The following is a 14,696-nucleotide window of genomic DNA, read 5'->3' on the forward strand; positions in this document are numbered from 1 at the left end:
TCCCCCTCCGACAGTACTTATTGCCTCCATATTTCTTCCTTCCTGTCATGTTCCTATATGAGAAAATAGAACATCAATCTGGGAGGCAGGCAGACCTGGATTTAAATCCAGACCATCTAGTTGCTAACTATGTGACCTCGGGCAAAATACTTTGTACTTCTAAGCCTCTATATCTGTAAAATTAGGGGGCTGGAGGGAGGTTAACACCTATGTCATGAGGTTGCTGCTGTGAGAATGAATTGTAACGTTATGATACATCCAGTACATAATGGGTGCTCAACAGATGAACTTCCTTGCTTCCTCCGTCCAGATCCCTGTATCATCAACTCCCTTGGCCCAATTTCACCCTTATCTGCTCCACCTTCTCCTAGGTCAGTCACCCCCACCAGCCCCAAGTCTCCCCCACCCTGGGGCGTGTCACTTCCTCCTCTGCAGCCTCCCAGATCAGTACACAAAGGCTGCTGCTACCACCGGAGGGAGGAAGGGCTGCTCCGCACGCACCTGTGAGTACCAGGGCAGCAGCTCTCCTGCCTCCTCTCCTACCCGCCCAGGCCCCACCTGGTCCTAACCTCCTGGGAAGAGGGCTCTGACCTGAAGACACCCAGGGTTCAGCTGAGTCTTGAGAAAGGCTCTGAAGACTTCTCTGCATTCCCAAGATCTCCTGTTCCTGTTTCTTCCTCCAGTCTCACAAGCCCTCCCTCCCCCCACCCATCCCTCTTGTGTTGGTTTCCCAAGAGTGGGACTGGAGAGAGAAAAAGGAGGTAGGGGATGCATGAGTGCTATCATTTGCTTGCCAGCTATGTGTTACGGATTATGACGAGGTAAGGTTCTCCCAATATTACTCCCCAGCTGCCATCCCTGCTGCCTGATGCCTCGTGCTCGGCTCGGGCCTCCTCCCGCTTGGTACCTTGGCCACGGATCCCACACTCCTGGAAGACTGTGGCTCAGCGGCTCAGTTCTGTCCCCTCCTTGTGACTCTGAGTGGGCAGCAGAGGGTCCCTCCTGACTTGGGAGATCTGGATGGGTTGGGGAGGTGCTCTCTTTCTCAGCTGCTCAGGGGGCAGTGGGGTACGTATTGGAGTCAGAATTAAGTCCAGGAGAATGGATAACCCCAGAGGGAGAGAAGCGAAGATACAGGAAGGCCAGAAGGAAAGAGAAGGGGGATCAGATAGAGCCCATTGGGGCTGGCGGGGAGAAGGCACAACTTTCCATGAAGATGGTGCCCGGGTTGGAGGGGAGGAAAGCAGCAAACAAAGCGGGAGGCCTGGCCTGTGTCAGTCCCTGCTCTGCTGTAGTTCGCTGGGGGACCTTGGGCAAGTCACTCACCACTCTGGGATTCAGGTTTCCATCTGCAAAAAGAGGGGGTTGAGATAGAAGATTCTGCCATTCTACGGTTAGGATCAGAGTGGGAAAGGAAGTAAAACAAAGAACTGTGAAGAAGTGGAGAAGAGAAAAGTAGCTGCAAGATGGAATCAGATCTCTGACTAGGAAGGGGAGACAGAGGAAGGGAGAGACAGACTAAGAGAAGCAGGTGGCAGGTCACGTATCCTGAGGAGGGGAGAAGGGGGTTGGGGAGGGGAGTCCAAGGGCCCCCTTTAGGGGAGATGAGTGACTCCTTTGAACTCTCTGGGACTTTCTTATCCTGGGGGACAGTGTGGCCCGGAGCCCCACCTGTGAGAGATGAGTCAAAGCTGGGCTCCGTGCTGCAGCATCCCCAGCCTCGCTGACCACAGGCGTGCAGAGCCAACAAGGCTGAGGTTACGCTGAGGTTACGCTGAGGCTGAGCCCTGGGCTAGCCTCTCACAGGAGGGTGGAGGCTCTGTTAAATATATTTCTACTACGCCTGAGGTCACAGGTGGTGGGGAGCAAGACGGGGGAGGTCAGCAACTTGGCACCACACCCCTTCGCCACAGCCCCGTGCAGATCATCTGGTACCAAGTCTGGGCCCAGGCTGGGAAGGATGCAGATGCTTCCCGACAAGGAGTTAGCTGGCCTTTCAAACGCACTGTTGATGGGGACGTGAACGGGCACAGCCCTTCAGGAGCTCATGTCAGTTATGTTGGCACTACTCACCAGCATTACAAATGATACCTATTTATTAACCCTACAAATCCTCTTCCAGGGGTTTATCCTACAACATGCACACGTGAAATGATAAATCCATGAATTTTCACTGCAGCGTTGTTTATGATAGTGAATAATTAGAAACAACATAAACTCCCATTACAAGAGACTAAATACAACATGACATATCCATGCGATGGAAATCTATATAGTTGTAAAAATGAACAAGGGAGTTCTTCATTTTCCTGGGTTGCAGGAACTCCAAGAAAACTAGTCCAACCAAGTAAGATGCAAAACTGGGTATAAAGTATTCTAGCATTTGTTGAATTCTGTTGTTTGATTCTATCATTTGAAGAGTATATATGTGTTCATGTTAGTCTGTATATACACTAAAAGTCTCTAGAAAGATTATAGGCAACAAAAGATAATAATAAATGATGGTTATTTATTTGAAGTTAAGTGTGGAAACTGGGGTGGATGGGGGATAGGGGTGGGAGATTTCTATCATCTTAACTTTTTGGTTTTTTAAATTGTGGTAAAATACACATCAAATTTATAATTTTAACCATTTTAAGTGTACAATTCAGGGGCATTAAGTACATTCACAGTGTTGTGCAACCGTAACCGCTATCTAGTTCCAGAACTTTTTCTTCACTCCAAAAGGAAACTGCCCATTAAGCAGTCACTCCCCATCCGCCCCTCCTCCCCAACCCCTGGCAACCACTAGGCTACCTTCTGTCTCTATGGAGTTGTCTAGGTGGGCTATTTCATATCAATGGAGTTGTACAATATGTGGTTGTTCATGACTGGCTTTGTTCACTTAACATAATGCTTTCAAGGTTCATCAACATTGTAGCATGTATCAGTCCTTCATTCCTTTTTATGGCCAAATAATATTTCACTGTATGGATATACCACATTTTATTCATCCATTCATCAGGTGATGGGCATTTGGGTTGTTTCTACCTTTTAGCTACTGTGAATGGTACTGCGATGAACAGTATTGCACAAGTTTGTGTTTGTTTAAACACCCGTTTTCAGTTCTTTTAGGGATATCCTTAGGGGTGGAGTTGCCAAGTGCTAGGGTGATTCTGGTGTTTAATCATCAAACTGTCTTCCACAGTTGTTGTACCGTTTTACATTCCCACCAATAATGTATGAAGGCTCCATTTTCTCCACGTCCTCAACACTTATTTTCTATTTTTTTTATTACAGCCTTTCTAGTGGGTGTGAAGTGGTATCTCGTGGTTTTGATTTGCATTCCCCTGATGACTAATCGTTTTAAGCATCTTTTTATCTGTTGTTAGTCACTTATCTATCTTCTTTAAAGAAACATCGAAGTCCTTTGCACATTTTAAAACTGGGTTGTTTTTCTCTTTGTTGTTGTTAGAGTTAATATATTCTGGACACTTAACAGATATGTGATTTGAAAATATCTTCTCCCATCCTGTGGCCTGTCTTATCACTCTCTTGATAGTGTCCTTTAATGCATAAAAGTTTTAAATTTTGATGAAGTCCAATTTATCTATTTTTTCCTTCGTTGCTTGTGCTTTTGATGTCATAGCTAAGAATCCATTGTCAAGTCCAAAATCATGATGATTTATCCCTATATTTTTTTCTAAGAGTTTCATAGTTTTAAGAACTTATACTTAGGTCTTTGGTCCATTTTCAGTTAATTTTTGTATATGTTGTGAGGTAGGAGTCCAACTTCATTCTCTTACATGTGGATATCCAGTCAACCCAGTACCATTTGTTGAAGACTATTCTTTCTGTATTGAATGGTTTGGCATCTTTGTTGAAAATCAACTGACCATAAGGGATGGATTTATTTCTGAACTCTCAATTCTATTCCATTGATCTATTTGCCTATCCTTATGCCAACACCACACTGTCTTGATTATTGCGGCTTTGTAGTAAGTTTTGAAAGTGAGAAGTGTGAGTCCTCCAACTTTGTTCTTTTTCAAGATTGTTTTGGCTATTCATGCAATTCCATGTGAATTTTAGGATCAGCTTTTCCATTTCTATAAAAACGGCCATTGGGATTTAACTTTTTGATTTTTGAAGCATGGTAATAAATTGCCTATTCAAATTTTTAATCTAGATCCCCTTTGTGCAATGTACAGGAAAGAGAAATTTTTATCAAACCTGGCCTTCCTTCCTCCATTATCCCAGACCTTTAGACAGTTCTTCTTATGGTCTAATCTTTATTCCTCTTGCTACCATGTCAGTTAATTACAGCTGACTTTCCCTGCCTCTTGCACATACTCCCTCATCTGCTCCAGCTTCATTTCCTCTCATTCCTAATCCCTGACTTTTCCCCCTTATTTAGAGCCCCTGACCCTCTTCCTTTAGAATCCAAGGTTATGAAAGCTAGAAGGGCTGTCAGATTATTTTTTCAACTCCCTTACTTTACGGTTGTGGAAACTAAGGCTCAGAGAGAAAATCTGACTTGACACCAGCCAGTGAGTGACTGAGGCAGGACCAGACCTGGTCTGTTTCCTGTTTGGTTCTCTTTCCACTATGGCTTGGAATCTTGGTGAATAGACCTGCGTGCAGACCTTAGTGCCTCCAGGTCCACTCTCCAGACTCTTACTTAGTTAGGCTATTTTGCCCACTCTGGCCTCATGAAGTCTGCACGCGGGAGGGTTGGGTCTTTTCCAAGGCTCGTACCCTAGCCTGGGATCTGCCCGTTCCTGCCATTTTGAAGAAACTGCTGAATCCACAGAGGGAAGTGAAACTATGGGGACAGATAAAGAGTTGGGGTAGAGTTTTGAGAGGGACAACCACAGGCTAAGTTTAGAGGGCTGAGAGCTTGGGGGCCCTCGCTGAGGACCCACACGTCCCCCTTTATATCCTATTACAGACCATGGTGGCTTTGTCAATGGTCCTTGTTTTCCTGCTGGCCCTGAGCAGAGGTGAAAGTGAACCGGACATCAAGATCTCATCCCCACAGGAGACCACCGAATGGGGGGATCCTGGGCTGTCCCTACCAGGGTCCTGCCAGCCAGCTCCCTCCTGTCAAAAGTGCATCCTCTCACACCCGAGCTGTGCATGGTGCAAGCAACTGGTAAAGATGGGCCTGTGGCCTTTGAACCAAGTGTATGTGTGTGTGCAGCCTGGATATACGAGTGTGATTGTGTGGGTACATATATGACTTTCTGGGTGCACTCTGTAGTTCTGTGTGTGACTGAGTTTGTGCACATAGGACTCCTGTCTGTGATCGTGTGTGTGTGTGTGTGTGTGTGCATACACATGCACTCAAGGTTCCTGCGCATGTATGTTTATGTCTGTATCTATGTATTTGTGTATATGTGGAGAAGACTTGTGACCATAAATTTGGAGGAAGCGATGTTCCTGCTGGAACTCAAGCTTGTGTATAAGAGAGGGATCTTTTGTGGGTGTACATGTGAGAACGTGTATTTGTCAGCCTGGGCTGTCATAGCAAAATACCACAGACTAGGGGGCTTAAGCAACAGAAATTTATTTCTCACAGTTCTGGAGGAGGTGAAATCCAAGATCAAGGCGGTAGCTGATTCAGTTCCTGGTGATAACTCTCTCTGGCTTGCAGATGGGCTGCGGACAAGCTCTCTGGGGTCTCTTCTTATAGGGATCTAATCCCATCATGAGGGTTCTACCCTCATGACCTCATCTAACCCTAATTTCTTCTCAAAGGCCCCATCTCCAAATATCATCATGCTGGGGGTCAGTCCACTGCAGAAAGTATGTGACTGGGTCTCCGGATCTGTGTTGGGGGTGGGGCATGTTCCTAGGTATGTAGCAGCCTGTGACTGGGAGGGTAGAAAGGAAGGAGCTGGAAGCCTGTGGGCTTTGGGGGAAAGGCTTGAGCTACCTAAGTGACAAGAAGGATGCTGGGGAGAGGGTGTCTCCCTGGCTGGTCAAACAAGACTGTTCTTTTTTTTTTTTTTTGATTTTTTGGGAAATTTTAATTACTTAATTTATTTTTGGCCATGCAATGCATGTGGGATCTTAGCTCCCCGACCAGGGATCAAACCAGTGCCACCCCGCTCCATTGGAAGCAGGGAGTCTTGACCACCAGGGAAGTCCCAGGCTGTTCTTTTTTTTTTTCGGTACGCGGGCCTCTCACTGTTGTGGCTTCTCGCACAGGCTCCGGACGCGCAGGCTCAGCGGCCATGGCTCATGGGCCCAGTCGCTCCGCGGCATGTGGGATCTTCCCGGACCGGGGCACGAACCCGTGTCCCCTGCATCGGCAGGCCCTGCGGACTCTCAACCACTGTGCCACCAAGGAAGCCCCAGGCTGTTCTTTTGTTTATGCCTTAAAGAGACAGGGCTCATGTTGTAGCAAAGCATGAGGGGCGCCTGAACTGGAGGGTGGGGAAGAACTGTCTCTCTCACAGGAAGATGGAGAGTTAGATGAGATAAGAAATGAGGGCACAGTCACTAGGAGGCAGAGCCACAAAACTGAGTGGGTCCAGGGGAAAGGCACATAGTGAATCTGGGAGGCCGGGAAGGGGAAGACTCAGAGTCAGTGGGAGGCAGAGGCCAGAGGTGCCAGGCAGGGACTCTTGGGACAGCTGGGTATATGTCTGTCTCCTCCAATCCCCCGACCAGAGGCTGGCACCCGGGTCAGCTGAGAAGCCACCCTAACCATTTCCTTCCCCTGTGGCTTCCCAGCCAGTGCCAGGGGTACCAGACACATTGAGGGGGAGCGGGGGGTTCTCTCCTGTCCCTATCCTTCCCCTTCCCAGGGACTGTGGGTCTTAGTCTGACGCCCTTCCCATTTTGGCCTGAGCATTCAGGGGAGGTTGGACTAGGAGGTCAGGCTCCTCCTTTTTTAATGGCAGTGAGGTCCCTGAGATCTCAACAGGAAGTCTGTGGCACTGGGGGAGTGGAGAGGTAGGGTATCTGGGGAAAGGGGGCATCCAGATAAGGGTAGGAGAAGGGGCGGTGCTGTAGGAAGTGGGGTCTGACAAGGAAGAAAGGACGGCGTTCAAGGGTAGCCGTGGGGGCTTCCCTGGTGGCGCAGTGGTTGAGAGTCTGCCTGCTAATGCAGGGGACACGGGTTCGAGCCCTGGTCTGGGAAGATCCCACATGCCGGCAGAGCGGCTGGGCCCATGAGCCATGGACGCTGAGCCTGTGCGTCCGGAGCCTGTTGCTCCGCAACGGGAGAGGCCACAACAGTGAGAGGCCCGCGTACCGCAAAAAAAAAAAAAGGGTAGCTGTGGGAGAAAGGGAGGGGAGGGAATGGGGGGGGGGGGGGCCAGGGAGTTGCCTGACAGGGGAGGGCTTGGAAGTGGCCGGGATGCCAGGGTGGTTCTGGGAGCAGGGCTGAGGGGTCCAGGGGACTAGGGTCCCGACGCGCTTCCCCTTGCGGCGCAGAACTTCACGGCGTCCGGGGAGGCGGAGGTGCGGCGCTGTGCCCTTCGAGAGGAGCTGCTGGCCCGGGGCTGCCCCCCGGAGGAGCTGGAGGAGCCCCGCGGCCGGCAGGAGGTGCTGCAGGACGAGCCGCTCAGCCAGGGTACCCGCGGCGAGGGGGCCACCCAGCTGGCACCACAGCGGGTCCGGGTCACGCTGCGGCCAGGTGAGTTAGGGAGTGGTGGGCCGCCGGCCCCGGGGCTGGGCTGGGATTCCACCGCGCCCCACCGACCTCCCCACTACCTCCACCCCCAGGAGAGCCCCAGCAGCTCCGGGTCCGCTTCCTTCGAGCCGAGGGATACCCTGTGGACCTGTACTACCTTATGGACCTGAGCTACTCCATGAAGGACGACCTGGAGCGCGTGCGCCAGCTTGGGCACGCGCTGCTGGTGAGGTTGCAGGAAGTCACCCACTCCGTGCGCATTGGTGAGCCCAGCGGAGCCCTGCCCCGCACCTGCCGGCCCTCTGCCTCTAACCAACAGCCACCCTAGCTTCTGCCAATGTCTAGGGCACACAAGGCCCCCACCTGCTCTCTCCCGTTTTTTTGTTTTTGTTTTTTTTTCAAGAAAGTAAGGCAAGGGTTTACTTAAGTGAAAGTATGCTCTCAAGGGAAGAGCAGGGAGACTCAGGTGAGCAGCTGCCCTGAGTTTTTTTTTGCCAGCCGGTTATGTGGGGCATAGAAATGAAGGGGCAGAATATTCACTGTGCCCTCTCCCGGTTTTTAATGGACCTGGACAGGCCACGTGTTCCTGACATCTCTCCCCAAAGACATCTATCTTCTAGGTCAGAGCTAGAGGTGGTTTGAGAGACTGTCCAATAGGACCCCTCATTTTACTGGAAGGGTAACTGAGGCCTTCAATTTGGAGAGATTGTGTTCAGACAGCTCCCAGGGTCAGACAGTGCCCTAGACGCACCCACCTGGACACTGCCCTGATGCCACTTCTCAGGCCCGTGTCTCCTGGACAAGGTCTAAATGCCATTATCCCCGCTGTACGTTCTGCATTCTGCACTCATCCCTCTCCTGTTCAAGATCCCCTCCATCACCTTACGCTGCTGCTACACCGCACACCCGTCCATTCTTCCCCAGCTTTAGCCAAGCCCCTGCCTGCCCACTGCTGTGCCCTCATCTCTATCCTCCACTCCCCTGAACATGTGCTCTCACCCCTTTGCCCCTGCTGGGTCCTGGGTCCTGGGTCCCGGCCCTCTAGGAGCACCCTCTCCCATCACCTCCGCTATGACTGTCCCCCCCGCCCCCCACTTCCCAGGGACTCCCCTCCTGAGTCCTCAGCAGTGCCCCCCCGCCCCCTGCCCTGCATCCTGCTGCTGTCCAGTGATTTCTGGCACTGTCTTCATGACTCCTCCTCCCAGGCTTTGGTTCCTTCGTGGACAAAATGGTGCTGCCCTTCGTGAGCACAGTGCCCTCCAAGCTTCGCCACCCCTGCCCCACCCGACTGGAGCGCTGCCAGCCGCCCTTCAGCTTTCACCATGTGCTACCCCTCACCCGGGACGCTAAGGCCTTCGAACGGGAGGTGGGACGCCAGAGCGTGTCCGGCAACCTGGACTCGCCTGAAGGTGGCTTTGATGCCATTCTGCAGGCTGCCCTCTGCCAGGTGAGGGGGCGGGGAAGGGCCCTGAGTCTGAAGGGCTGCTTGGGGTCAAGACAGCCACCTATGGTTATACAGTTCACAATTCTAGGGGGTGGTCTTTGTAATACAGTCTCTATAGTTTTCATACCTATTTTGACAATTTGCTGGTGGATTGGAGTAAAATGTCTTGAGGAAGAGGCATGTTTTCCTTTTTTTTTTTTTTTTGATGTGGACCGTTTTTAAAGTCTTTTTTGAATTTGTTACAATATTGCGTCTGTTTTATGTTTTGGTTTTTTTGGCCACGAGGCATGTGGGATCTTAGCTCCCCAACCAGGGATGGAACCTGCACCCCACTGCATTGGAAGGCAAAGTCTTAACCACTGGAGCGCCAGGGAAGTCCCGAGGCGTGTTTTTCTAATTCACGAGACAGCCTCCACTAGCAGCAACCCTGTTTGAGGGGCTGGGGAGAAGCAGGGAGCTGGAGACAGGGGGCTGGACAAACTGACCAGAACAAGGCTGGCCAAATCCTTGCTCCTAGAGCGGGGGGGGTGGCTCAAGGGCCATCCATGCCCAAGTGCACAGCCTACCCCCCAACCCCACTCCAGGAGCAGATTGGCTGGAGAAATGTGTCCCGGCTACTGGTGTTCACTTCAGATGACACATTCCACACAGCTGGGGATGGCAAGTTAGGTGGCATTTTCATGCCCAGTGACGGGCACTGCCACTTGGACAGCAATGGCCTCTACAGTCGCAGCCCAGAGTTTGTGAGTTGCCACCCTCACCTGCCCCGCTCCAGCAGAGCCACACCTCCTCTCCTCCCAGGAACCCACCCTCCAGCCTCACTGTCCTTACGGGTGATGACCACCCTGCCATCTTCCCCAGAAGTTCCTCCTCTCCATGTCCCCCCACTGCTCAGACAAACCCAAGTCACTCCACTCCCTGGCCCTTCCCTCCTTCTTGCCAAGCCTCCAGGGCTCTTCTAGCTGGTGGAACCCTGGATTTCCTTGCGTGTTGTGAGGGGGACTTGGGGTGCTCACCTTGTCCTGACTCCCTGCTCCAGGACTACCCCTCCGTGGGTCAGGTAGCCCAGGCCCTCTCTGCGGCAAACATCCAGCCCATCTTTGCTGTCACCGGTGCCACACTGCCTGTCTACCAGGTGAGAGTTGTCTGAATGCCAAACCTTCCCACTCCCAGCCTTTCTCACTTCCCTCACAGGCCCATTCTCCTTCCAGACCCCCAGAAGCTTATTTCCCTAGAGCTGTGACCCACCATTTCCCTCAACTCCTCACGTTGCAGGAGCTGAGTAAGCTGATTCCCAAGTCCGCAGTGGGGGAGCTGAGTGAGGACTCCAGCAATGTGGTACAGCTCATCATGGAGGCTTATAATGTGAGGGGCCAGCGTGGGGGGAGGGGGAGAGTGGGCACTGGGGAAAGATGGAAAGGGACCCTCAGGTGGGGTGGCAGAACTAAAAGGGGATGGTCACTTTTTGTGTAACACTCCACAGCTCCTACCTACAGTTTGCATGTGGCTGTCATTAATAGCTCATTCACTCAGTCAGTCTTGCATTCATAAATCTTAAGTGCCTGATTTGTGCAGAGCATGGAGCCCTGCTCTGGGCAAGGAAGGGAATTAACATTGATTGAGCTTTTATTTCATGCCAAGCACTGTCCCGAGTACACACACTGTTTGCTGTCTTATTTACCCCACTAAAACCCCTGCTTGGAAACTAGTGTTCCAATTTTATCGATGGGGATACAGACACAGGGAGGCTAAGTGACTTGCCCAAGGTCACAGAGATAACAGATGGAACGGCTGGCACTTGTCCCCTAGTCAGTCTGACATAAAGAATGTGACATCTGGAGACTGCCTTCACTAAGCTTATAAATAATTCGGAGATATTCCTCACAGGAACCATAGAATTTTACAGGTGGAAGGAACCATAAGAATTGGTTTCTTGGGTTTAGGTCTTATCTCTGCAACTAGACTGTAGCTCTCTTGATAAGAGGGACCGTGTTCTAAACCCATGGCCAGAAAATTTGAGACAATATCAAATTTCCCAGGACAAACTCAATTGAAAGAATCTGCCCTTTAGACTCTGTATGCACACCGGTTATGTGTCCTGATCTGGGGTTTGAAAAACACAGCCACTGCATGTTTACAGCGCTGGCCAGCCCCTGGCCCCCAGCGGGCCTTCGCTGCAGCTGTACTGAAATGCTGCTTTGGAAGCCTCTGGAGTCTGTGTTCTCACTCAGGGTTATCACAGGTCCTTCCTGCAGAAACTCCTCCTGACTGGGCAGAATGGAAGGAGTGCCCAGGTGGGCTGAGGGCAGGCTTCTGGCAGGATCTGGAACAGCTGGAGAGGGCATGAGGTGGGGTTGGAGTCCTGCCTTCACACGGTTATTCTCTCTCTCCCCCTTTCCACAGAGCCTATCATCCACTGTGACCCTTGAACATGAACGCTCTCTACTCCCTCCTGGGGTCCACATCTCTTACGATTCTCAGTGTGGGGGTCCTGAGAAGAGACAGGATGAGGCTGGTGACAGGGGCCAGTGCAACCACGTCCGAATCAACCAGACAGTGAGAAGGAAGGGCGTGGGGGTGGGATTGGGAAATTGAGCAGGCAGGGAGAGACGGAGGACAGGCCCAGGAAGCAAAGCAAAAAGCATGGGGTAGCCTTCCACCCATCCTTTCTGAGGAGCTTTAACGAGCAGCCTGCTCAAGAGTGTTTCTAGGAGATGGGTGTTAGCACGACCCTATCCCTTCACTTACAAGGAAGTAGGGCTCTGGATGACCAGTGTGTTTGGTGTGTGCCCGTGCACATACAGGAGTGCACGTGATCTTAGTTTGATTTCCGCCTGCCCCGTCCTCAGGTGAATTTTTTGGTTACTCTCCAAGCTACCCACTGCCTCCCAGAGCCCCATCTGCTGAGGTTCCGAGCCCGCGGCTTCTCAGAGGAGCTGACTGTGGAGTTGCATACACTGTGTGACTGTAACTGCAGCAACACCCAGCTCCAGGCTCCTCACTGCAGTGACGGCAAGGGGCACCTACAATGTGGGGTGTGCAGGTGAGGGCCTCCTGCTTCCCTTCACCTATATGGCTCCCCTGTATTCCTCCTCCCTTGCCTTCCCTCCTCCCACTGGCGTCTCTAGACATCTTTTTCTTAGACATGCCAAGACTCCACCCTGATTTTCACCTCCTGAAGCTTCTCAGAAATGCCAAACCCTCCCCTCCACCAGAACCACCCCCCCCCCCCCCGCCGACCCCCTCTATACTCCTTGGTGCTCCATTATATTCTGGCCTCCTGTCAGCCGCTGGTGGCTCCCCAACTATCTTGAGATCTTGGGTTTAGAGGATTCTGGGAAAGGCAGGTCAGGCATGGTCAAAATCTATGACTCCCCTTTCCCTCCCCTGCCTTCCCCTCCCAGCTGTGTCCCTGGCCACCTGGGTCGACTCTGTGAGTGCTCTGAGGCTGAGCTGTCCTCCTGGGATCTGGAATCTGGGTGCCGAGCCCCCAATGGCACAGGGCCCCTGTGCAGTGGGAGGGGACGGTGCCAGTGTGGACGCTGCACCTGCAGTGGACAGAGCTCTGGACGTCTGTGCGAATGTGATGATGCCAGCTGTGAGCGACATGAGGGAATCCTCTGTGGAGGTACCTGGAGACTTTGGGGAGAAGGACGGGGTCAGAGTGGCTTCCCCAAGGGTGTTTAGGCTCTGGGAACTTCTCTGCACTAAGGGGAGGAATCAAAGATTCTGGTGTAGGGGTTGGAGGGTATCCGGCACACTTGAGAGGGAACTGGACGCACAGGAACAGGTCAGCTCTAGGCAGCCTGTGGCGGCACGTGATGTCCAGTGCCTGTGGGGAGTATGACTGTCACCCTGCGCGTGGCTCTGCCTCAGGCTTTGGCCGCTGCCAATGTGGAGTGTGTCACTGTCACGCCAATCGCACGGGCAGAGCATGCGAATGCAGCGGGGACACGGACAACTGTGTCAGTCCCGAGGGAGGGCTGTGCAGTGGGCATGGATACTGCAACTGCAACCGCTGCCAGTGCTCGGACGGCTATTACGGTGCCCTATGTGGTCAGTGCTCAGGCTGCAAGACGCCATGCGAGAGACACAGGTGAGCCCTCAGCCTTGCGCCTTGGAACAGGGGCACAGGGCTCGTTGAGCCCCTCCCGCCCACCTGCTCTTTCTGCATGTGGTTTGGGTGACATCTGTCCAGCTGGTAACTTACTGGCACCCGCTGGACAGGGACTGCGCGGAGTGTGGCGCCTTTGGGACTGGTCCTCTGGCCGTGAACTGCAGCCTGGCGTGTGCCCATGCCAACGTGACTCTGGCTTTGGCCCCTATCCTGGATGATGGCTGGTGCAAAGAGAGGACCCACGACAACCAGCTCTTCTTCTTCCTGGCAGAGGATGAAGCCGGAGGCAGGGTCATGCTGAGAGTGAGACCCCCGGAAAGTAAGTGGGCAGGGATGCTGTGGACATGCCAGATGGGGCCCTGGAAGTTTAATGGGTAGGCCCTCAGAACTCTGGAGGTAAAGACAATGGGAAGTCAGGCTGGGGGTTGAAGCAGAGCTAATGAATCCAGGCAGAAGTGCAGGTGCTGGACCAAACGGACAAGGCTAAGGCCCTGAGCACCGGGATAACCTTGGACCCTGTGGAGGTTCCCTTTGTTTTCAGTGACAGGCAGGTCTGGGGAGGCTGGATGAGGCTGGACACGCTGTGGGTAACTGGTGATCAATTCCTAGGCCGTCTCTTGTTTCTTTCCCATAGAGGGGTCAGACCACACCCAAATCATCGTGCTGGGCTGTGTGGGGGGCATCGTGGTCGTGGGACTGGGACTGGTCCTGGCTTATCGGCTCTCAGTGGAAATCTATGACCGCCGAGAATACAGTCGTTTTGAAAAGGAGCAGCAGCAGCTCCAGTGGAAGCAGGTGAGGCTGCCCGCTACCCCACTGGGTGGGGTTTTCCTTGCTTCCCCTGGTTAGGTGGGCTTTGCTTTCTGCCTCACCGTCGCACCCTCCACCCTGACTCGTTCTACTTAGCCGCCCCGCTGCCGGCCTAGGCCCCCTCCGTGGGCTTACTCTGGCTCCTCTGCTAATTCCCATCAGCTCCTGGGGTCCTCCTGCCCAAGTTCTAGGCTGGCCTCTTAGGACTAGATAAAATCGGAGTCCTAGGACTTTTCCTCATCACTTCCAACTTCTTTCCCCAGGACAACAATCCTCTCTACAAGAGCGCCATCACGACTACTGTCAACCCCCGCTTTCAAGAGGCAGAAGGCGCCCCTCTCTGAAGTGGGGAGGGACACGCACTGCAGGGCTCTTCTCTGGCATGGAGGGAATTGGGGCATGGGGTCTCGCAGTCAGCAGCTTGGTAGGGGGCTAATCCACTGCTGAGTGGTCACCCATACTTCATTCTTAGAGCGACACCCGAGAGGGGACTACCTTCTGTGGCAACCTTGCTTCCCCACCTCAGAAGTGGGGGCTACCCCCCACGTACACAATAAAGAGTCTTACCTCAGAGCACACTCGTCAGTTTGCTTTACCCCAAGGCCAGAGCAGGCTGTAGAGCCTGGGCCTCAGGAAAGCTCTTGTGCATTCCTCCTCCTGCCACCTGAGGGCAAGGAGAGGTTCTCAAACTTAAAGGGCAGAAC

The 14,696-nt window shown here is 52.7% G+C and overlaps 1 protein-coding gene across 2 annotated transcripts; it reads left to right on the top strand.

The window, feature by feature from the left end:
* Positions 1-423: 423 nt before the first annotated feature.
* ITGB7 (integrin subunit beta 7) lies at positions 424-14,565 on the top strand. Of its 2 annotated transcripts, none has more exons than XM_032645150.1 (15): positions 424-503; positions 4,928-5,131; positions 7,423-7,624; positions 7,714-7,884; positions 8,827-9,068; positions 9,650-9,808; positions 10,105-10,200; positions 10,341-10,430; positions 11,469-11,621; positions 11,915-12,108; positions 12,470-12,693; positions 12,942-13,161; positions 13,293-13,501; positions 13,817-13,977; positions 14,256-14,565. In XM_032645150.1, exons 2-15 carry the CDS (start codon positions 4,931-4,933, stop codon positions 14,334-14,336), a joined length of 2,403 nt encoding a protein of 800 aa, XP_032501041.1. In that variant the 5' UTR covers positions 424-503; positions 4,928-4,930; the 3' UTR covers positions 14,337-14,565. The 2 variants fall into 2 exon arrangements, with proteins under 2 accessions (XP_032501041.1, XP_032501042.1); XM_032645151.1 differs by lacking the exon at positions 424-503 and adding an exon at positions 512-821.
* Positions 14,566-14,696: the final 131 nt, after the last annotated feature.

Source organism: Phocoena sinus, chromosome 10, assembly GCF_008692025.1.
Source record: "Phocoena sinus isolate mPhoSin1 chromosome 10, mPhoSin1.pri, whole genome shotgun sequence".
NCBI lineage: Eukaryota > Metazoa > Chordata > Mammalia > Artiodactyla > Phocoenidae > Phocoena > Phocoena sinus.